General features: G+C 43.1%; 1 protein-coding gene across 1 annotated transcript in view; it reads right to left on the reverse strand.

Annotated features, from left to right (window-relative positions):
* Positions 1-279: 279 nt before the first annotated feature.
* Positions 280-22,236, reverse strand: part of nbeal1 (neurobeachin-like 1) — a gene marked incomplete at its 5' end in the record, with an annotated part of 43,023 nt that continues 21,066 nt past the window's right edge. The window contains 36 exons of the mRNA XM_080053121.1: positions 280-2,803; positions 3,976-4,111; positions 4,716-4,864; positions 5,308-5,469; positions 6,202-6,318; positions 6,603-6,697; positions 6,959-7,131; positions 7,530-7,639; positions 7,733-7,822; positions 7,987-8,103; positions 8,292-8,389; positions 8,515-8,632; positions 8,805-8,914; positions 9,398-9,528; positions 9,661-9,801; positions 9,904-10,028; positions 10,282-10,377; positions 10,633-10,734; positions 11,082-11,364; positions 11,974-12,100; positions 13,073-13,197; positions 13,454-13,611; positions 13,723-13,872; positions 13,971-14,279; positions 14,596-14,884; positions 15,230-15,405; positions 16,422-17,024; positions 17,495-17,583; positions 18,095-18,254; positions 18,430-18,588; positions 19,684-19,843; positions 19,939-20,041; positions 20,181-20,340; positions 21,398-21,531; positions 21,838-22,018; positions 22,136-22,225. Of these exons, the coding sequence (XP_079909247.1) occupies positions 2,714-2,803; positions 3,976-4,111; positions 4,716-4,864; positions 5,308-5,469; positions 6,202-6,318; positions 6,603-6,697; positions 6,959-7,131; positions 7,530-7,639; positions 7,733-7,822; positions 7,987-8,103; positions 8,292-8,389; positions 8,515-8,632; positions 8,805-8,914; positions 9,398-9,528; positions 9,661-9,801; positions 9,904-10,028; positions 10,282-10,377; positions 10,633-10,734; positions 11,082-11,364; positions 11,974-12,100; positions 13,073-13,197; positions 13,454-13,611; positions 13,723-13,872; positions 13,971-14,279; positions 14,596-14,884; positions 15,230-15,405; positions 16,422-17,024; positions 17,495-17,583; positions 18,095-18,254; positions 18,430-18,588; positions 19,684-19,843; positions 19,939-20,041; positions 20,181-20,340; positions 21,398-21,531; positions 21,838-22,018; positions 22,136-22,225 (5,616 nt within the window). The 3' untranslated portion in view covers positions 280-2,713. The remainder of the gene's footprint in view (positions 2,804-3,975; positions 4,112-4,715; positions 4,865-5,307; positions 5,470-6,201; positions 6,319-6,602; positions 6,698-6,958; positions 7,132-7,529; positions 7,640-7,732; positions 7,823-7,986; positions 8,104-8,291; positions 8,390-8,514; positions 8,633-8,804; positions 8,915-9,397; positions 9,529-9,660; positions 9,802-9,903; positions 10,029-10,281; positions 10,378-10,632; positions 10,735-11,081; positions 11,365-11,973; positions 12,101-13,072; positions 13,198-13,453; positions 13,612-13,722; positions 13,873-13,970; positions 14,280-14,595; positions 14,885-15,229; positions 15,406-16,421; positions 17,025-17,494; positions 17,584-18,094; positions 18,255-18,429; positions 18,589-19,683; positions 19,844-19,938; positions 20,042-20,180; positions 20,341-21,397; positions 21,532-21,837; positions 22,019-22,135; positions 22,226-22,236) is intronic.

A 22,236-nucleotide genomic window follows, 5' to 3' on the forward strand; every position in this document is an offset into this window, starting at 1 on the left:
AGAGACAAAGCATAAGAGGGCGGCCTAATTGACTTGTTTTCCTCTTGAATATCCTTACCAGTCCAACAGACAGACAACAATGTCTCCACTGGTTTGGACCACCATAGCGTGCATCTGTCTTTTTCCTTAAATCTCCTTGAATAAATCATGGCATATTATATCTTTGCTTTTGTTTTTCATCAATGCACAAAACAAAGAAAAAATAACACATTTTTATCTCAGAGACAGAGACCTCAGGTAGTTAAAACACAATTCATAATTAGACATTTTAATTTAGACTTTAATGATCATGTTCCACTTGTGTATACAAAGCAGTTTGTACAGATTAGCGAGCCAAGTTAAAACGATTTGTTACAATTTAGTACCTGGAAAGTGCAAAAGTACATTTTAAAATACACTGAAATAAAAATCATGCTGTACATTATATACTGAATTCATAAATAATCACAGATATACACACATCCATTTGGTGACAGTCACAGAGAATGTTTTCTAAGACACAAAATAGTACTTTTCTTGATTTCGCTTCAAAGTCCTACAGTATATTCTCATTGAAACGGTGGAGGTTTAACTTCTGGAATGCTACTTTCATTCAAATTTACAGTAATATAAGGTTGGGGAAGATGAGCCTGTGTAATGAGAGAAACCCTTGCTCTATGTTAACACCACACTGGGATAAAAGGCACTCCGTTTGTTGCAGTCGTGGAACAACTCAAACAGTGGTCGTTTGTCTGAATGACAAATGTGGATGAACGAAAGAAAAAGCTGCATTGAAAAACATTGTATGCGCCTTTCAAAGGAATCTCCTGAAGGACACAGATTGGTATTTTGCATTCCAATTGTCTCTCTGCTGTGACAATTAAATAGAATCTAAAAATTACAAAATCATTTTGAACAAAAAAATAAAAAGAAAGAAAGAAAGAAAGAAAGAAAGAAAGAAAGAAAGAAAGAAAGAAAGAAAGAAAGAAAGAAAGAAAGAAAGAAAGAAAGAAAGAAAGAAAGAAAGAAAGAAAGAAAGAAAGAAAGAAAGAAAGAAAGAAAGAAAGAAAGAAAGAGAGAAAGAGAGAAAGAGAGAACTTAGCGCAACCCTGTGTCCAATGCCGAACCCACGACTGAGCCAAAACAATCAAGGGCTGCCATGGTTCACAGAATCAGAGAAACAACATCAAGATGAATTTGGCTATAAAAAATACTTTTACAATGAGCAGGAGGGAGATTGAGATGTAAAAACAACAAAGGGTGAATTTTGAAGACTATGATGACAGCTAAAGATCAGATGGGAGAGGAGGGTAGTTAAAATAGAAGCTATAGGAAGACTGGAGATAGATAGAGAGCTGGCTGAGAGACTGACACAGGACAGAAAGACAGCCACTCGACAAGCTCACTATATTGCTGTTAACACTGACATCTCATTAAGCCCTTGAGGATTTCTCCTCTCGCCTTCTTATAAAAGGTGTCTGAACAGTCAGAAATGTTTCATACTGGTGGCTGTGTTCAAGTGTGATTATATATTTTTAACTGCTACTTTTGACGCATAAATAAACACGGATTCAAGTAACTTAAAAACATTTGATGAAGCACGGAGAATGTTACGTTAACGTGACTTGATAAATCTTCACATGGAAGAGTGTTGTGTTGAATGTAGTGTTATGCCTCTACTGAGGATATTATATATGATTGTTTAATTAGAGAGGTATAACTTAATTGATATGCCAACAGACAGTGCAGATGTCGTGTGTAAAATGTTTCTAAAACAAAACAAGTCAGCTACATCCAAGTGTAAAATAAAACATCACTGTGTCTGCTACCTAATCTCTATGGACTAAAATGCCATGCATACAAACAGATGCCAAGTTTTTGGGCTCATGCATGAATCTGTAAGAAAAAACGAAAAACCAATGCCACAGAAATCCAAAAAAAAACACAAAAAACAAAAACAAATGTGAATCACACACACACATGTATTTATATATAAAAACGCCCTGGAAAGGCAGAGGGTTTGGTCTTGTGAGTGATGGAGCTGTATTACTGCATAAGGCTGCTGTGTGGCAGTATTGAGGCAACCATGAAACGTTTGGGCCAACAGGGCACAGGCCCGCCTGTCTGCACTGAAGGCAAACTGAGGGGGAACAAAAAAGGCCACTTGAAACTATATTTTTTTAGATAAAACATGGCAATAGACTGCACGCACACACACACACACACACAGAAAAGAGAGCAGTTGCACGACCGATCCTGTCTGAAGCAGGTCGGAGAATCAACAGTGCCTCAGGCTCCTACTGGAGAAGCATTAGTGTCATGTAAAAAAATGATGATGACTGGCATAGAGATTAAGAGAGGAGCCATGATGTTTGAGAGTGGTGGGCACTGACCACTGTTGTGGCAGTGACAAAGCCGACGCCGCTTCTGGATTTGAACCACAGCGCCTGCGCCATATGGTCAATCCAGAGCAGCAACACATACACAACAACAAAAAAACTAAAACAATGAATGGACATGCATGACTTTGTGAAGTGCGATGCTTTAAAGCACCCCAAAAACTGCTGCTGCCCACCACCTTCTAATCTGTGGAAAGCATGTTCCTCAGACAGACTGAAGCAACCTGTTTGGTGACTGACGGGTATGGAGGCGAACTGGGTGACAGGAATGTGGGATGTGCGTGGAGGGAAGGGGAGACGGGGGGGGGGCTCGGGTCGGGTCAGTTTTGTCCGAGCTAGACGTTGTACACCGTCTCCCCCGAGGAGATCTGGGTCAGTCGCCTGCTGGAGCCCCACAGCTTCCGCGAGATCTGGCCCGGACGCATCTGAGAAGAGTGGAGGAGGAAGAGGAGGAGGAAGAAGAGGAAGAGGGTCGGAGTGGGGGGGGAGAGAAAAGCGTGAAGTCAAAGGAAACGGAGGGGGGAGGGAGGAAGGAAGAGGGATATGATTCATGAGTGATTGATTAGTGCAAATTGTGAGGCTTTAAAGAAAAAAATCAAAATCAAAAATAAATCAAAGCAAGCTCGGTTCACTTTGGTCGTTTGAACGGAAAAGATGAAAAGCAGAGAGGTGCGATGACTCACATCAAACTATTCAGAGGGGGGGGGGGCTTCCTGTATCGACCTCTGACATCTACGCTAACACACCATCTAACGTTATCAAAAAGTCTATCTTAGCGCAAGAGTATTAGTTTGTCTTACTAAGATTGTAGCTACACTGTTATTATGGCTTGAGTTAGCAGAAGCGTTAATTATTGTTGAGTTTGTTTCACAGCTTATTTGTTTTAGTTGTAGTACACTCAGTACACTCAAACATGTGACCTAATGACACCTGAGGTAAACAGCGGGTCATGGAGTTTATCCCAGGGCAATGGCCGAATCAAGTCAAACATTGCACAGATGCCAAATCTCAGCGTGAGGTAAGCAACAACTGGTTGTTTTCATGTTACAGTAGGGTCTGCTCAGCTGCGTGCTGAAGGAATGTGTTTAATCGGTGTGTGGCTCAGGTGTAAATGTGTGTGTGTGTGTGTGTGTGTGTGTGTGTGTGTGTGTGTGTGTTTCGTGGCGGTTTAGTTAGGGGAAGAGTGAAGCCAAATGAGTGAAGGTGGTGGGAGACAACCATCCCTGAGACGGAAGAGGCGAGCCATGTGTTAAAAAGGTCTTTGAGAACTTTGAGGCCAAGCATTGTAACACAGTGTGCAGCTGCTTTGTGTGTGTGTGTGTGTGTGTGTGTGTGTGTGTGTGTGTGTGTCTGTGTCTGTATGTGTGTGTCTGCGTCTGTGTCTATGCGTGTGCGTGAGTCTGTGTGTGTGAAGTAAAAGGACCCGGGGTTGCTAGGGTTTTTTGTGTGGGCTGGAAGAAGGGCTGAACACCAGTTGGTCGCGCTGGTGCAGCAGGCGGGTTGGGGAGCGTGCCCTCAGAGGGGCGAGCAGAGGGGAGGCCAGGAGCGGAGATCCCTCCAGACTCTGGGCGATGTAGTTCCTCAGCGAGTGCTTTACCTCGGCTGGCTTGCCCACGCCCACGATGATCAGCTTGCCGTCCTCGAGCCCCACCAGCACGTGACTCTGCTCCTTAGTAACCGACACGCACCGCACCGGCACACGCATGGCCATGGGCTCCGTGCACAATGACAGACTGTAGAGTAGAAAACATAATCATGACATTATTATTTTTATTAAATGTTTTAATACATTTATTTTGATTCATTTATTTAATTCCAGCTATTTTTATTTGCCACTATTATTATTATTTTCTTTTTTTGGCGGTTCCCCTTCTATGTTCTACGACTGAGACAAAGTCACCTGTTCACATATACTATACTGATTGTATGAACAAACAAAACTCAATAAAAATTAAAGTAAAAAAAGAATGAAAAAAGAATGCTTTATTACTAATTAATTCTATATTTTTGGATAATTTTTTCAAAGAACACACTGTTCTCAACTGAAACAGAACACAAAAACAAAAGACAAAACAAACAAACAACATGGCGTACTTTACAGGTCTTAAGGACATTGTTTAAACTACGGGCAAATGTTGAGCAAAACATAAACAGTCAATAAGGTGTCATGAGGGCCCCTCCAGAGCTGTTATATAGTCAGTCAAGGAAAGGCTGCCACATCTGTTTACATTTTTTCTACTCATCAGAATTTTGTTATGTTTGAAATCTTTAACATCCATTCAGATTTAGAAATAGCAGTTGGTCAATATTGAGTAATAAGTTGTGTAAGAGGTTTACCTGTAGAGATCCCGGATGGACAGGTATCCCTGCTCGCTGCCAATGACGACATACTCCCCGGAAACACACATATCAGTCAGCTGCTCCTTCAGAGGCTCACTGCAGAGGTGCTTCCCATTGACAGAGTAAAGATGTAGAGCGTTTTTATCCTGGGAAAAGAAGAAAAAAAACACATAAGAACACAGTAGAACAAGGATAAAGATTTTATAAAATTGTCAGTATTGGTCTTTACAAGTTCATGTTTAAAAGGCAACAGCTGAAGTAAAATATGAACTTGATACTTTCGCAAAAGTCCCATGGTTTCATGCAGTGTTTGTAAGTAAGTACATTTATTTATATAGCGCTTTTCACAGACAGGGTCACAAAGTGCTTTACAATGTACATAGAAAATAAAAGCATGGTAAAAACACAACAGATAAAATTAGCAATATATAAAAGACAGAAGTTACCCTTAAAGCTGAACTTAAAGGCCAATGCAAAAAAAAAAAAAGTCTTAAGCAACGTTTTAAACTTATCAACTTTACAGGGTTCCAGGTTCCATTCATTCACACACACTGTCATTTGTGTGTGTGAAAGTGATTTTTCTGTGCACCTTTAGTGTTGCTTTTCCTTCGAGGCAGGTGTGAACCAGCAGGTGTCCCTCATACGATATGGCCAGGTGGAGGATGGAGAGCGGCAGAGAGCTTTCGCACGGCGGTCGCAAGCAGCGCATGTACTGACCCCGACGCACCGTGTGGATGATCACCGTCCCATCCTGCAGCACATAGGAGCGGAAGCACACGGGAATTAACACACACTATTTCAATCATTCAATTCAATTCTGTTTATTTAGGAAGAGGACAATGCTAATTAATGAAGCACATAAATGGGTTAAAAATGCCAGAATGTGCCAAAAGGCTGCTTTTTTTTTACTGCATTTGAATCGTGGCAATTCATAACAATACTTGTGACAGCAATGCACTTACAAACCACCTGAGTTTTCTTCGTTTCAGGTTGAAGAATTTCATTCAAGTAAGATACAGAGAGTCAAAAATTACAGTATTTCCAGTGTGCCTCTTTAGTTTATTGAAGTAATGTATTCCATTACTAACACGGACCGATCAATAACTAATTGACGTAAAAAATGTATCCCCACTTTAAAGATTTGGTCTTCAAGTTTCTAATCAAAGTCTCAATATTCATTTGATTTTTCAGTAATCTGTAAAAAGTGGTTGTGTTTTGTTGGCAGTGCTTAAATTGCAAGATCACTGCAATCTAAAATGAAAAGTCACTAAACACCAAACATTACATCGATGTTTCAAACCATACAAATCTCTGCACCTTTAAAAAGACCAAGGATTACACAATTCCATGTGAGCAAATAGCTTTTCAGAGCACACACGATTCGACCTCCAAACTAATATTTAACAGACCCGACTTACATCAGTTGACAGTATGAGATGAAAAAGACATACACAGATACACAATGGGTGGTGCGTGTTCTCACCCGTGATCCAGACACGGCCATGTCCAGCTCTGTGCTGATGCTGACACTGATAACCTCGTCCGTGTGTCCGTACAACACCTGAACTGGTTTGGGGTTAAGGCCCACTGGAGCTCCACCCTGCACAACAGAGCAAACAAACTGTGTAATGTACTGTATGTTTAACTATATTCAATTGCTATTTATTACTTGTTGCAGTTCATATTTGAAATATTTAAACATATTTTAATATCTAAAAGACCTACTTTCCAACCTCAAACCAACTTTTTACCTCAGTCAAGCAACATTTTCACTTTTCCTTTTTAAATTTCAAAACAGTTGGATGGAAACGTGCTTATGAATCTTATGCAACATTTGTATTAAGGCAAATAGCTCAGTTGTTATATAGCTCTGGCTGTCCTGACCTGCTGCACAACCTGCCACACCATGCAGGTTGTGTCTCTGGAGCCGGAGATCAGGTGGATGCCACAGTGGTCTGTTGACAAGCAGGTCACGATGTCTGGAGGGGAGGGGAACAAAAAACACTGAGTATTACACAATCATAAAAGCTGTGTATTTGTTTCCAGGCTAGAAAAGTCATCCAGCAGCCGGTCTGTTGTCACACACACCTGCTTTATTTTCCTGGCTAACACCATACACCAGGTGGGGCTAATTATTTTAAATTGAGATCCACGTAGAGTTCCAGTGCCATTCATCTGTTTGTTTTGGATGTGACACAAGTCAAGACGCAGGCTTTTGCATAGAGTGTGTGTGTGTTTACCCATGTGTCGGATGTGCTGTCCCACAGTCTTGCCCCTAACCAGGGAGGTGACCCGGAGGCTGTTGTCCCAGTGTCCGCCGCTGAAGAGCAACTTGCCGTCGTGTGAGACCACAAACAGCCCAGCAGTGACCTCCACTCCTGGGGCAAAGGGTCCGGACAGGAGACGCTGGGTCCTGGGTGAAGACAATGGAGAGGGGAATGAGGGTTACAAAGCTGAGTTAAGTTAAGTCACTTTATTAGTCAATGGTTACATTGAAATTTGTCTTTTGCATATCCCCTCTCAAGTTGCCACACTTCGGAGGGGGTCAGAGTGCAGGGTCAGCCGTAGTATAGCGCTCCTTTAGCAGTTTGGGGTTAAGTGTCTTGCTCAAGCACACAGATGGAGGGCACCGTAGACGTAGTACCAGCAACTACTAACACCCTCCTGTCCGGTGCCGGGGATCAAACCAGCAACCTCATGGTTACTGGTCGGCCACCTTTCCTCTAAGACTTCCTACCACCCCTTCTCCCCAGGAGGATGCAAGGTGCTTTACATCCACTACATTTGCTCATGTGCTGCGTGTGTTCTCACTTGGTGTTGGACACTGTGGGGTCCTTGATGAAGGTGAAGTAGTTGGAGATGTTCTTGTTGTAAGGCAGCCACCCATGCGTCCCGACCAGGCAGTTCTGACTAACCGTCACCTGGACACAAAACAAACGACATCATTCATTAAAATCATCTCTTTTGTTTAAAATGTTTTACAATGGAGTAGAATAAATAGAACCATGTCTCACCATGGTGTCTGGGCTCCCCTGGGTGATGAAGGAATGGGACTGATTCTTTGGCACCACGGCTTTAACCAGCGGCACACTGTCACTGATGCCCTGTAGCATGACGGGTGAGAGAATTGAAATCCAAGTTATTAAATAGGGATATTTCCACAATAGTATTGGTGTTTTAGCCATGTTTTAGTGTTTGGCTATCCACAGCTGAGAAAGAAATAATTAGTTTTTCATTGATAAGTTAAGGAGCGGTAGAGAGCTCAAACCTCCACAAAGAAGGACTTGAGGTTGCCGAGGTGTTCGAACATGCTGATGGGACAGGAATCCATCTGAGCCTTCCTGTTCTCCACGTCCTCCTGAGACAGACGCACTGGGTGGGGATCCTGTAGGGGGTCACACACACACACACACACACACACACACACACACACACACACACACACACACACACACACACACACACACACACACACACACACACACACACACAAAAGTCTAAATAAGATCTGTTGAAACAGATACAGAACTTCATTGCGGAACAAATCAAATAGAACATTTCATTCATCTGCACCTTGAGCAGCTGGCAAGGCGTCTGTCCAAAGTTGCTGATCATGCCTTCCACGGCCTTACGCTCTTTCTCGTCGGTGATAGCGTCCAGGTCCACCGCCCCTGCACCGTAAAAACCAATCAAATTACTACATTGAAAGCACCCAAAGGCAAGGGGCAACCATTTTGTAAGAAGAATTCTATGAAGTGACATGATGAGAGCAAGATAGCTGACGTGGATGCTTTACCCTCGTATGTGCAGTAGTAGAAGACGTTGAGGGCCTCCACCGCTTCAGGGCCCCTCTGCTTGTAACCAAAGATCAGATCAATCCACTCGTGAAGGTGGGCTGATACGTATTCAGACTCCTGTCACAAAAACACACACACACACAGTGGTCATAAACTAGTCATTGCAAAAAAATAAGCACAAACACAGTAAACTATGCACACATGTAAAGTAGCTGCAATGTTCAGGACTTCACGCACCACATATACCTATGAAGCAAAGTCCTGCTACAGAACTCAAAGTGCATCTCACCAGGGCTTTGCGGTGCTTGTAGATGAAGTCCTCAGGAGAGTTGGCCCATTTGGGCAGAAGAACATCATTGACCCTCTCCTTGGAGAACTGCAGGCGACCCAGATCGAAGCCTGGGTGATGGAAAGAACGCAGGACAAGAGGACAGGAGGAGAGAAGAGAGAGAAAGAAGAAGAAAGAGATAAGGGAATGAAGTCAGAACACATTTATGATCCAAAAGGAGACAGGACTCCAAAAATGTTAAACTCATGGATTGAAAAGAAGCAGCACACTATGGCTTTATGTTTTGCAAACTGTCCATATATCAGATGGTGATAACAACAGGTTGTCACTGTAGTGTTGTTCACATGTATGATCACATTGTTTCCCCCCAATATGAATAATTGAAATTATTTTTCTATTAACTTATTAGCTAAATATCACAGCTACACAGTGCACATTCATTCTCAAGTTTAAAATAAAATTAAGTTTGTTATTATCGCACATTTAAAAACAACCAAAGTTGAAGTGCTGCACAACATTGAAGTCAGATGAGTGGGAGAACAGGCTAAATGATATGTTTTTTTAAATGTATAACAACTTCGATGGCACCTCACCATTTTGGTTCTCGAGGAATTCTGGGAAGTAGAAGAACTCGGGGATGAGCTCCTTGACGTCATTGGGGTTGTCCATGAGGGTCTGCCATGTGGCGGGGATGGAGTGGAACTGGCGATCGGCACAGTCAAACCTGAGCCGAGGGCAGAACGGCACAACACGAGCCTCTATAATAAACACTTGAAACAGGTCCAAAATGGGTCCTGTTATTACAATTAACACTTTGGATAGAAGACAGAGGATGAGAATGACCCGTCTCCCTTACCTTCCACTCTGCAGCTGGATGTGCAGTGAGGTAAAGGGCTCTACTCTGATCAGGTAGTGCATTACTCCGGCGGCGTTTGAGTAGTGGGTCCCATAGTGGAACCTGTCGATGGTGCCTGTTGGGTCCTCGAAACTTTCATACCTGATGAAATGAACACATTTAAAGTTAACTCTAGCTACGCGCATTCCTCTTGCAGTAGACAAATATATTGGTTTGAATTGAAGTATGAGAGATGGAACGTACTTCTCTCTAACAGCCTTGGCATTGCGTTCGTTAAGAACCGCCACTGGTTTCGACAGATCCCTGAACACCTTAGGATCGGACAGGTCCAGCTCCTCCGACGTGTAGTCAGCCAGGATCCAGGGGAACTGGTAACACACACACACACACACACACACACACACACACACACACACACACACACACACACACACACACACACACACACACACACACACACACACACACACACACACACACACACACACACACACACACACACACACACACACACACACACACACACACACACACACACACACACACACACCCACACACCAGGTTAGCTTAATTCACGCGGTCACAACAGTTGTACAATAATGTGTGCAGTAAGGAACGTACCACTGGATACTGAGCCAAGTTGTTGTACGTTCTCCCTGCAATTGTGTTGAGCTGCATCAGGTAGTCAAAGTTAGTGATTTCCCTGTTCACCCATTTCTGTGGAGAAGCAGATATTTTATGATTTTTGTTTTTGTTTTCAGTTTAAGTTAAAACATTACAGAATCACAACAGCACCCACAATGTAAAAGTCCAGGGGAGGACAATTGGCATTATTGTGATGTAATGTTTGATGCATATCTTGTAAGGCAATCACTGATGACTGACTAGATTCACAGAGACCAAAGATCATTTTATAAATCCACAATGAAACCATATATTTCATTACATTATAAGTCTGTTCCTGTTCCTTACGTGTGTAAGTCCAGAGGCTTTGAGGAGCTCCTGTGGTGAGCGCGTTCCATAGAGGCTGAGCGATCGTAGCATCAACATGCGGCTGTAGACCTTGTTCCTCACCTGTAAACAGGAAAACATATAATCATTTTAATCTATCTTTATCTTAAATCATTTATTTGGGGATTTTTTTTTTGGAATACATACACACACACACACAAATGAAAAAGTGAACACACAAACAAAAGATAAAATATAAAATGAATTACTAACATGGCGTACTCTACTTTACAGGTTTCTAAGGACAGTTTAAACTATATGTAAATGTTGAGCAAAAAAAATAAAAAAGTCAATAAGGTGTGATGAAGGTCACATCTTCCCTTATGGTAGAAATGTAATTAGTTTTTGGTCATTACTTATTTTTACATACTAATTCATCATTCAATTCAGTTACACTCGTGACTGGTCACCTCTTTCTTGAAGTTGAGGAAGTAATTGGTCTGGTCTATGAGGAAGATCTCTAGGGCCGAGCGGCGTAGGTTGTAGCGGCGCAGGTGGACCTCGCGGATCTGTGCCAGGGGCCACTTGAAGTCGTGGCCCACCCCCTCCTCCTTCTCCTGGCTGCTGTCGTAGAAGTAGATGTGCTGGGTGGTAAGCTCCAGGCGGCCGGGCACCACGTCCACAACCGTCACCAGCTCGCAGTCCTCCCACAGCACAAGCTTCTCCTTCTGGCCAGCCTCCTCTGCTTCCACTCTGGAGGGGGGAGAAAGAAACGTGAGGTTGTAATTCTTGCCCTATTGTTGAATATTAAGGGCTGTAACGATATACCAACTCACACCAACGATTCGATTTGTATCATGATTTTTGACCCACGATTTCGATACATACGACATTTTTTTAATTTTTTTTTAAAAAGCAGTATATTTAAATAACATTTATGATAGCATTTAACTTAATGTAACATTTAATAACAAATGACCTGAACAGATGTGAACACAATATTGTATAAGCAAAATTAATAAATAAAAAAATAACCCAAGATATATAACATTTCTCTCTTCTCTGTAACAAAATAATACTGTTGAAAAATAGAAATAATTGAACTGTGCTGTAAACCAAAAGTCAAGTTAGAAAACAAATAAACACTTGACAGCTTCCTTCACCAAACCTGATTGGTTGATTTAAGACGAAAGTAAAACAATAAATTAAAAAAATAATCACGATTCTGCCTTCTCACAAAGCCACAATATGGATGTATCGCTCTGTGTATCGCAATTTCGGTTTCGATGCGCATATCGTTACAGCCCTATTGAATATGTGTAACCAATTGTTCTGTGTTGTTTGTAGTATTTGGCGACTGACTGGTTGTTGGCAGCGGCGGGGTCGTCCTCTGGCAGCTCCAGGATGTCGTCCTCCAGGTCACTGACTTTGACCTGCTTGACGGCCTCCAGCAGCAGAGACTCAGTGTGAACACGCTGCTGATGGACACCTGGGCAAAGACAGACAGACAGGAGAGGATTAAACACTGAGAGGGGATGCAATGGTTCATTACCACATTACATTGCTGTGCAGGAAATACACATGTTAGCAGGCTTGCTAAGGGATGACAAGCTACAAAAAATGTATCAGCCAGGAACATTACATTGTGCCTTTGATCCATAAACAGAAGATCTACAGCCTTGAACTTTAAACTTGTGGATGAAATCTGTACTACAAGTCACAGCAAGCTGATTTGTGGTTTTCGAACCAGGCAGGAAAAACCCTCCTCCAATCTGATGCAACTTACTTTGAAACTGACACGTGCAGGATAGTTATTGCAGCACTATTGCATCATTAATATATATTTTGTGTGCCCTGGTTCTGACAATGAGAGATTAGTCTAAAAACCTGTTGTATTTGAGAAATAAAAACACTGATATTGACTTAAAGAAATAATACAAATTAAAGTCTGCTGGTGTCCTGACTCTGCAACACACTCAGCCTTAGACAAGACAAGGCAATAATACCAAGCATAGTCAATCATCCACCTCATGAAGGACTAGTAGGCTTAAAGAGGATTTTCAAGGTCTGTCCTTTTTAATCTGTTTATCAACAGTTGGCTGAGTGTGCTCTCAACATACCTTATATCCCTCCTCATCACATTTATTCAGTGGAGGTGGCACTTTTTGCAGCCAAATAGAGCTGTACAGTTTAAAAGCCCTATGGAGGTTTGAGTGAAGTCCAAATATCCCAGCAAACATTTAAGATACATCCATGAATATGAGAATAAGAAGACACTTCAGCAGTTTATTTTTATTTTTCATTATCTTGCCAACTTCTATTTGTAGATATGGTGTTATGTTGTTGCAACTGGCATGTTAATGTCAAAGAGTGTGTCAATAAAGATCTAAGTGGAAAAAAAAATTATGAAAAAAAACAAAACAATTTAAAGCCCACGCAGATGCAGGTCTGTGTGTCTTACCCAGGTTGTCCCTCAGAGCACTGGCTTCTCGGTGTGGGTCAAAGTTGTAATTACGGACCAGCTTCAGCCTCATGCGGGAGAAGTTCTCAGCACTGGACACCCTCCACTGCATCTCGCCCTGCTCCCTTTTAGAATATGGTTTATAAGAAAACACACTTGTTATACTCACAAAGCCTGCCATTATCTATATCTTTACATATCCTAGTTTAGTTATGGTTCACATATAAACAATATAAAACACATAGTGATAAAACATAAATAGGACAAGCTTGTATGAAAACCACACCTGAAAAACATTTGAATATAAGTATGCAACAAAATAAAAATATTGAAAAAAAATACCAGTGCTGACGGGAAAAGCAGATATATTGATGTTAGTACCTGTCTGCCCAGGGCCCTCTCTCACACACCAGACCCCGGCGTGCTGCCTTCCACTGCCTGAGGGTGGCGCTGTTCTGGCTGTGCTGCTGCTTCAACATGCTGTTGTAGCGAAGGTTCTCCTGGCGGCCTCTGCGAGAGAAGGGCTCCACAAATTGCTCCTGAGGGACGAATAAAGAGGAAGAAGTTGGAATTGGTTTCAATTATTTATCCATTATAGTATTAAATTATATTATATCACATTATTATCCATGTGTTACTGAGAAACTCACCTGGAAGCGGATCTTGCTCTCCCCCCTCTCCCTCTCTCTCTTGTGCAGACTGACCATGAAAGCCTCGTAGCACTCCTTCCAGTACAGAGCCATGGTCTCGTGGCCCTGGCTGAATATTTCAATTTCATACTGCTTCATGTACGGGATAATCTGAAGACAAATGAAAAAAATAAAATTCCGTTAAACCTTCCAATAGTTTTCAAATAATCGATAAAAATAAAACAAATGAACTGATCTCAATCTCGTACATATTTGTCGAGGTAGACGCGCCACTCCGGTGAGTTGCAATAGAGCTGGAAGTCCTCAAAGAAGGAGGGGCTGCCGTTGGTGTCGGGCAGCTGCGGGAGATGGAGCTCCATGTAGAGGAGGCGGTGGACTTTGGAGAGCAGCGTACGCACCAGAGGGACCAGGAAAGAGTAGGTCTCCTCGGATTGCTCCTGAGAAGAACGCCTCAAGATGCCCTCCACCTTCCCCAGCAGGTAGCACGCCTCGTCCTGACTCGACACCTCCTTGGTCTGCAGGATGCCGTTCAGCTTGGCGGTGGCCATGGCGCACACCTGGGGGGACACACAGGTTAGTTTTTATTATTGTGCATGTAGTCTTTCAAAGGCGAGACACTGCAAAAATGTAAGATAGTGAAACTTTGCAAGTTGATTACTTACATTAAACAGTTATTTTTTGTATTACAACTTTTTCAGAAATGTTGGATAAAACTTTTGACAACATATGAGTGTCCAAAGTTATTTTTGAACAGAGTTTGGATCCAGCTTTTTCTAATTTTATTAAAAAAAAAAAAAAAAAAAAGACATGTAATGGAAGATAAATAGCCATTAATAAGGAAAATTGTGGGCAGAGGGTGGAAGAAAATCTCACTTGAGGATCCTCCTGAGCCATGAAGCCGAGCAGCAGCCTCAGTCCGACCTGGGAGAGCTGGAACCACTGTGTCCCTGAGGCGTACCACACCATGAGGCTGTCCATGAGCGTCACCGTCTCATCCAGAACCTTCTCCGTCCACAGTGCAGGGCTGACCAGACCCTCTGCCTGGAGGAAGTCCTGTACCATGTGAAGCAGCCGCACAGCGTTCTCCGTGTGCTGTGGCAAAGTGGCTGCAGACGCCTCCCGATTATCACCCACCGCCCACTCCAGCATACGTTCCATGAGACTAAAAGGGAGAAAGAAACCAAAGCTATCAAATGGTAAATGGACTCCACTTATATAGCGCTTTTCCCTGGTTTTTTCCACAGACCCAAAGCGCATTACATTGTTTTGTACACACACATTCATACACCGATAGCAGCAGCTACCTCGCAGGGTTGCAAGCTAACTATTGGGAGCAATTAAGGGTTCAGTCACAGTGTCTTGCCCAGGGACAAATCGTCATGCGGCAGAGGGACGGGGGGGGGATCAAACCACCGACCCTGCAAGCCAGTGGACAACTACCTTAGCCCGCTTCACCAAAGCCTGTCTCTGAAAAGAATTCAGCATTTATTTATTTTGACGCACTGACCTGAGTTTGATCTGGTCGACCGGTTGCAGCAGCTCGTTGGCCGTGCCCAGTTTGGTGAGAGCGGAGAAGACCTGGCCGCGCTCCAGCCACGCAGAGTCGTCGGAGCCCTCCACGCCACGCCACATGACACACAGCACTATCTCCAGGAGCATGCCGCACAGTTCCTCCTCCGCCCGCTAGGGGGAAACACCACACCACAGACACAGAGAGGGGTTAACCCATTAGAACAGATTGGATTCTATGACATTTTGATTGATCCCCATGGTGTAGAGCTGCAGCAGGAGATAATGCCATACAGGAAAGGAAAAACAGATAGTGTGTGTGTGGGGGATACTGTTCCTTATTTGAGCACCTAATGCATTTTAATACCTCTCAGGACAGACTCAGTTATAGTATGACTGTAATGTATCTTTTTTTTTTTTTAAGATAATTCTTTGGCATTTTCAAGCTTTATTTGATAGTACAGATTTGAAATGGGGAGGTAGAGAGAGAAAGGGGGGATGACATGCAGTTAAGGTCAGATTTGAACCCGCGACCACTGCAACGAGGCCTGAGCCAATATGGTACTTGCTCTATCCACTACGCCACCGGAGCACCCCGACTGTAATGTATATTGATATAAACTGCTGTTCTGAATGCAGACGATACTGCATTTACATTAATTCTCCAACTGACAGGTTCCTGCTACCTCTTCAGTCGCACACCAAAATGATGAAAAAGAACCCACCAGATGATAGTCAGCGCCAGGCTCCCTGAGGTGGCAGTGATATATCATCCACTGAGACGGACGCCCATGCTGTTAATCAGCATTAAGGCAACCTCGGAACAGAGACCATCATATGAAATGAAGAACTGCTAACTTGTAGGGTCTTATGGGAAACTATTTTAGGTCTTATTGCTTTTCAAATATTCTACACTTCTCTTTATTCTGTCTGTAAATATGTTATAAAAATAATGCAAATACATCAGCTCAGCCAACCAATTCCAACAAAACCAACATGTAGGGCACTGTAGTTTATTTTGAGTCAATACCAAATATTCAGAGATGAATAATTAAGGAGTAAGGGAATTGATGGCAGTGAGAAAAACCTAGAATATTGCCAGCCTGTTGCATTGATATACTTTGTAGCAGTAATGCTAAAACTCCCCAACTCATTCTCTTAAATCATCTTGAGCCAGCCTTGCATCTCACCTCAGCGTTATTGAAGGACTCCCCCAGTGAGATGTTGTCACTGAATAGAAAGGTGTCTTCATTGAGGGAGGAGGTGGCATCTCGATCCCCCGCGCTGCCCGGGAAAGGCTTGGAGGTCTCTAGCGGTGACGGTGTGCTGGGCATGCTCCCTGGCGTCTGGCTGCCACTCTCTGCCCCTTCGAAGGCCTGCAGATGGGACAGGTCCAGCATCAGGCCCCCGGACTTGCCCACCACCCAGGGCTTGACGACGTGCTGTGGCTGCGGCTCATTGGCTGAGGCCGAGGAAGAGGGCGTGTCCAGCAGGGAGATGACATCGCCGTTCTCCAGGCTGTCCACGGAGCGAGTGTCGCCCAGGCTGAGTCGGTCGTCGCTGCCCGCCCGAGCCTTCCTCTCCAGGGGCAGTTCAAGGCGGTTATTGGTGTTGGTGCCATTGCCTCCATTGGGCCGGTTGAGGTCCAGGCTGCAGGTGCTGGCGGTGTCGGTGAACTTGACAGGCAGGGAGCCTTCGCCGCGCAGGTACAGACGCATCAGAGTGTCCTGCCAACACTGCTGCCGCGAGATCTGGAGCGCGGCGTCTTGTTGGGATTGTAGCAGCTGGTACACCTGGAGACAGAGGAGGGAAAAAAGATTCAAGTTTAATGAAAGCTGCTGTGGGATAACATTAAGAGATACAGGATGGTTTTTACATTTAGTATTTATTGCTTTATTTAGTTACTTTTAATTGTCAGTCCGCATTGGGTTCAAAGTCACGGGAAACGGTGCATGTATCTAATCGAGCGTTTTATTTCATCAATATAAGTCCTTTCAATCCACAAAAAATGGGTCTATAAATCAAGTTCAATCAATAATCATTTGCATTGTGGGGAACTAAAATTCCATGCGAGTGCCATGTAAGGAAAATAATGGATGAAGGGAAACCAGAAAGGCCAGAAAGACAAGAAAGGAAATAGAGAGTATTGTGGAAAGCATTCGACTAGACTTATCAATTACTGGAGTGCATTCCTGTGTCTGCCGTCAGTCAATATATATAATTAATAGTGTGTGTGCAGGTTTGGGCGAAGGTGTTTGCTCACCCTCTTGCAGACGAGGAGGCGTACGCTCGGCCCGGCCCGGTGGGTGAGCTGGACCAGGGCCATCAGGTCCTTGTAGTTCACCACGTGATCTGAAATTATAGACATGCACATACAATTTTACATTTGTGCAAGGTATTTAACTGTGCTTCCATGTGCTAATGCTAGTCAAGTGTATATGACTAAAGTTAAACAAAGGTAAATCTACACTGGTATTCTTTGTTACTGCTGCTACTTTAAAAACTTTTTTTTTTTAGAAAACAATAATGAAATAGATTCCATCAATTTAAAGAACGACACCTAGTGACACCGGCCTTAATGGGCAGCAAAGAATAAACCTGTAGGATAAAAAAAAGTAATCAGCCTTATGCACCAGCCAATTGGCTAAAAGCTTCAACCTGAGCTGCATACATTTAGGAGATTTATACATAGTCTCAAACAAGCGAACTGGGGGAATAAAACTCTGGCTGACCACAGTGATACTGTATGTAATGGATTTGGAAATCTCATAATCCTCTTTTAATTGTTTTCACAGAATAAGGTAACACTAGAAGCAATGGAGAATCTCCACTGATCCCCCTCCTTTAATAAGGAGAAGCTGACCTGTGTGAAGGATCTGGTTGAGGAGACAGCGGATCAGGGTTGGAGTGATTTGAAGCTCGGAGAAGAGCAGCGATAGACCAGAGTAACCCGCCTCTCTCAGCCGCAAGCGCTGTTTGTTCTTCTCGTAGACGCGGTCGCAGCGCAACATGCGCTCAAACAACTGGAGAGATGGAGAGAGAAAAAATAAATAAAAATTGATTTGATCTCAACAATTTGAATGTTTGCGTTAGCTTAGAATTGACAATGGGTCAAAGTCAATTAAATTAAATTGAAATGTGCAATGTGATGAACAATATGTACAATGTGTGCAATATGCAGTCAATTTGTAGGCTGACCTTAAAGACAAGCTCTCGGAGGCGGTCTGAGTGCTTGTTATTGAGCAGGAGAGCATAGCAGGAGTCCGCCGCCCCGGGTTCAAAAAGAAGCAGGAAGATTTGGTCCCTGGCCGGGCTGGTCTGTAGAAGGCTGAGTAACAACTCTAGCATCCCACACAGCTGTAACACACACACAAGCACGATTACATTCAGTGACTTTTACATAGTCAAGGGTGCTGGGTGTTTTTTTTTGACAGATTTCTACATTGTTTTAAGAAGGAAATCGTACCACTTAGAGACAGCACAGCACCTTGCATGTCATTTCTAACTAGAGATCATAATAGCCATATCTTTATAGAGGGTAATGTAAGCTTCCACATTGAGGACTGCAGTGTAAGAGGATATGCGATCAAAAATATTTCTAAAAAGGGAAGAGAGGTGGGGAGGAGGTGTGACAGAAGCCTTTGTAATGGGCCTTAAAGCTTGACAGTATTATAGGAAAACAGTCCAGGAATTAAGTTGCTTGTGTCAGCCGGCATTCACTTACAGAGAGGGAAATTTTTTTTAAATAATGCGGAGAGGGAGAGACTGAAAAAACAGCTGCCAGGCGGGGATTAGCCGGACAGCTTCCTTCGCACTATGTCTCACAGGGAAACTCAACCCCCTGTAGTGCAAGGTCCTCTTATCTCACAATGGAGTGGCTGGCATTAACCAGTTTCACAATATGTGTGTCACCACCAGCCTAAGAATACACTCATAATAACTTGACCTACTCCAAATTCTTTAAGATGTTGGCCTTTTTTTCTCAAGCTGCTGACTGGCTCCCTGCAAATGAACCTCTCGTTCATAGTGAATGTTGTCACAGTTGTCTGATGCTCGCGGGCGACAATCTTATCAGGTTACAGTGTGATGTGTTACAAGATAAACTTTTAAAATGCGTTTTAAGATTTAAGTTCACCATTTTCTGTCATTTAATACTAAGAAAATATAAAGCTCTGGAAAAAATGAAGAGACCACTCCAAATGTTCAGTGTCTCTTGTTTGACTATTTATAGGCATATGTTTGAGTAGAACGAACATTTTGGTTTTATAACATAAACTACTGACAACATTTCTACCACATTCCAATTCATTTTTTGTCATTAAGAGCAAGTTCTGGAGAGATGAAGATTGAAGGAAAATCCAGACTGGTCTCTTCATTTTCTTCCGGAGCTGTATATTTTATCTCTCAAAACAGGTTTATTAAAAGAATCTCTGTCACTATATTTAATATCACCTGGTCCTCGTCTCCAATGGCAGCGATGTATCCCAGAATGCTGTGCATCTCCTCCTGTGACATGCCCTTGCTGATGTAGTACTTTATGAGGCCGCAGAGAGACGCCCGGACGGTGCGAACATCATCCTCACTCAGGTCACTCTCTTTATTGCTGTTCTTCCTAACGGACAGAGCACATGACAATGACGTTTAGGGGGGGAAAAAAGACACCAAAATGTATTGCACCGCTATGAACTTTGGGAAATGGGATCTCACCCGTAATACAGACGCACGGTGTCCAAAAGGAACTGAACGCCGTATTTCTTTCGGAACTGCTTCCTGTTATCTTTGATGACGGTGGACATGTACTGGATGTGACCTTCAATTGGAGAGAAAAACTATTTAGCGCATGAACAACACAGTTTATTTTTAACCTGGTATCACCTTTTTAAGTGAAAATATGACTACAAACACACTCTCATAAACACACATATACAATCCATACACACTGGTCTAACCTATGCGCAGAGGGAAGTCTCCTTTGTTCCAGATGTTGAAGTTGAACAGTAGATGTGTGTGAAGCTGCCACAGCAGGGCCTGGCTCTTCTCATAGGTCACCTGCTCTATCAGGAGCTGCACAGCAACCAACACACTGACGTCCACGTGGCCGGCTGGCAGCTAAAGACATAAAGGAACAATGGATGGTGTTAGTGCAATTATGTGCATATATACCAGCATGACAGAACAAATAACAAAGTACTCCGGTCTTTAGCTACTGCCAGTGAGGGGGCATATATAAAACGGTACTTATTGTTTATACCCCCATTAACAAGCATGCCGCATTGCCTGAAACCATAACTCTTCTCCACAAAACTGATAAGGATTATGTTGTAATGGAGAAACACATTAGCGGTTGATTTAGCATTTACAGGGTGTGGTTACTTTGCTAAGGGCAACTCTGACCGCATCTCAGATATTTTTCTTTTATCCGAGTCTCTGTGGAAGCGATCATTTTACCATGGTGTAAATGCTGATTAAGAACTATTTTCCCCACCCCCACCCCCACAACACACGCCCGATAAACAAATAAATACCAAAGCACTTGCACCAGACAAAGGATGGAAGAGGAAAGGGGGAAGAAAGAGAGTGGAGAAAATAAGAAAAACAAAAAGGTCGATCAAGGGAAACAAGACCGACATAGGTTCAGCAGCATTCATAACTCTCACACCATGTCTGTCTTTATACAGTATAGTTTGAACCACGTTATAAAAGTGACCTTTTGTAGGCTTCAGAAATATATTTTATTTTTATAAGTCGCTCAGCTGAGATCAATTTGTCCTCTACAGAACAAAACTAATCCAATTTGGATAAGGACGACAACAAAAGAGGCTTATGTCCTTTTTTGCATGTACTGATATTATGTGGAGACCTTTTGTAATTACCGTAATACATTCTATGACCAGTAAATGCTTTTATAACTTCCCTTCTGTATCAGTCTCTCTCACAGTATAACTGCAGGGAAATGAAAACCAGAGATCTAAAAGGATGAAGAAGCTTTATGCCCGGCAAAAGTGTTCTTCTCAGACATATTTTAACAGGAAAGTCATGGAAGTATAGTAACAACATGCAATCAGTGTAATGCACAAGTTATGGATATGTATTTTTACAAGTAGACATAAATTAGATGACTGAAATTCGCTATTAATCATGTGCAAAATTGGGAAGTTACAGGGACCTTTTGCAGCAGGGCTCCCAGTGTGGCCACACCATGCGAGTGGAGCAGAGTCTCCTGGTTGATCAGGTGCCTCAGCAGGAAATGCTTCAGCACCAACAGGAAGGTGGCCACCAGATTCTTCTCCAGGCGGGACTCTGAGACAGGCACAATAAAAAAACATAAGTTTCCACAAGTGACACAGCTGAAAAAAATCCAATTAATACACAGCCTAGGCCTTGTAAACTGGTTTATAAACAGAGGGGGCCACCGTAGCTAGCAACATGCCTATTTACAGAGCCTATGATGTGTATTAAACCTGGATTTATTTTTTCAGCGCACACACAGTATGGACAGGTAGATATTCACTAGATTTTGACAAAAAGTGATTTTGACAAAACGCATTCTCCAGAATCACGGACTTAAATCGATATAGTATTACTATTGGTGTTGGCGGGACAGACCTGAAGCCCTGTTGGATGGGAGAATGACCCAATCTCCGTCGGCTGGCGTGCTCACGTCGGGGGTGATGTAATCGGAGCTGGATGCGGCGGGGTCGTTGGCCTGTTGGTCTGGGGTGGCCAGGGCTAACTGCTCCAGTATGGGGACGAGCACCGGTAGACCGCCCACACAGTTGATCATATCCTGCCACACAAACAATAGCAGCAGATGATCAAGGGAATATACTAGTGTACGCATGTGTGAAATTCAATCTGTAACACTTCCTCTGAGAACAGAAGAGTTCTGGTGCTCGATGCCCACCTTGATATCCCAGTTGACCACTTTATTCCCAGTCAGGCGTCCGTGCAGCATGTTGGGGGAGAGATCCAGACAGATGGGGTTCCTACACGCCTGTTGACAAA

The sequence above is a fragment of the Ammodytes marinus genome (assembly GCF_949987685.1).
Source record: "Ammodytes marinus genome assembly, chromosome: 24".
Classification (NCBI taxonomy): Eukaryota; Metazoa; Chordata; class Actinopteri; order Uranoscopiformes; family Ammodytidae; genus Ammodytes; species Ammodytes marinus.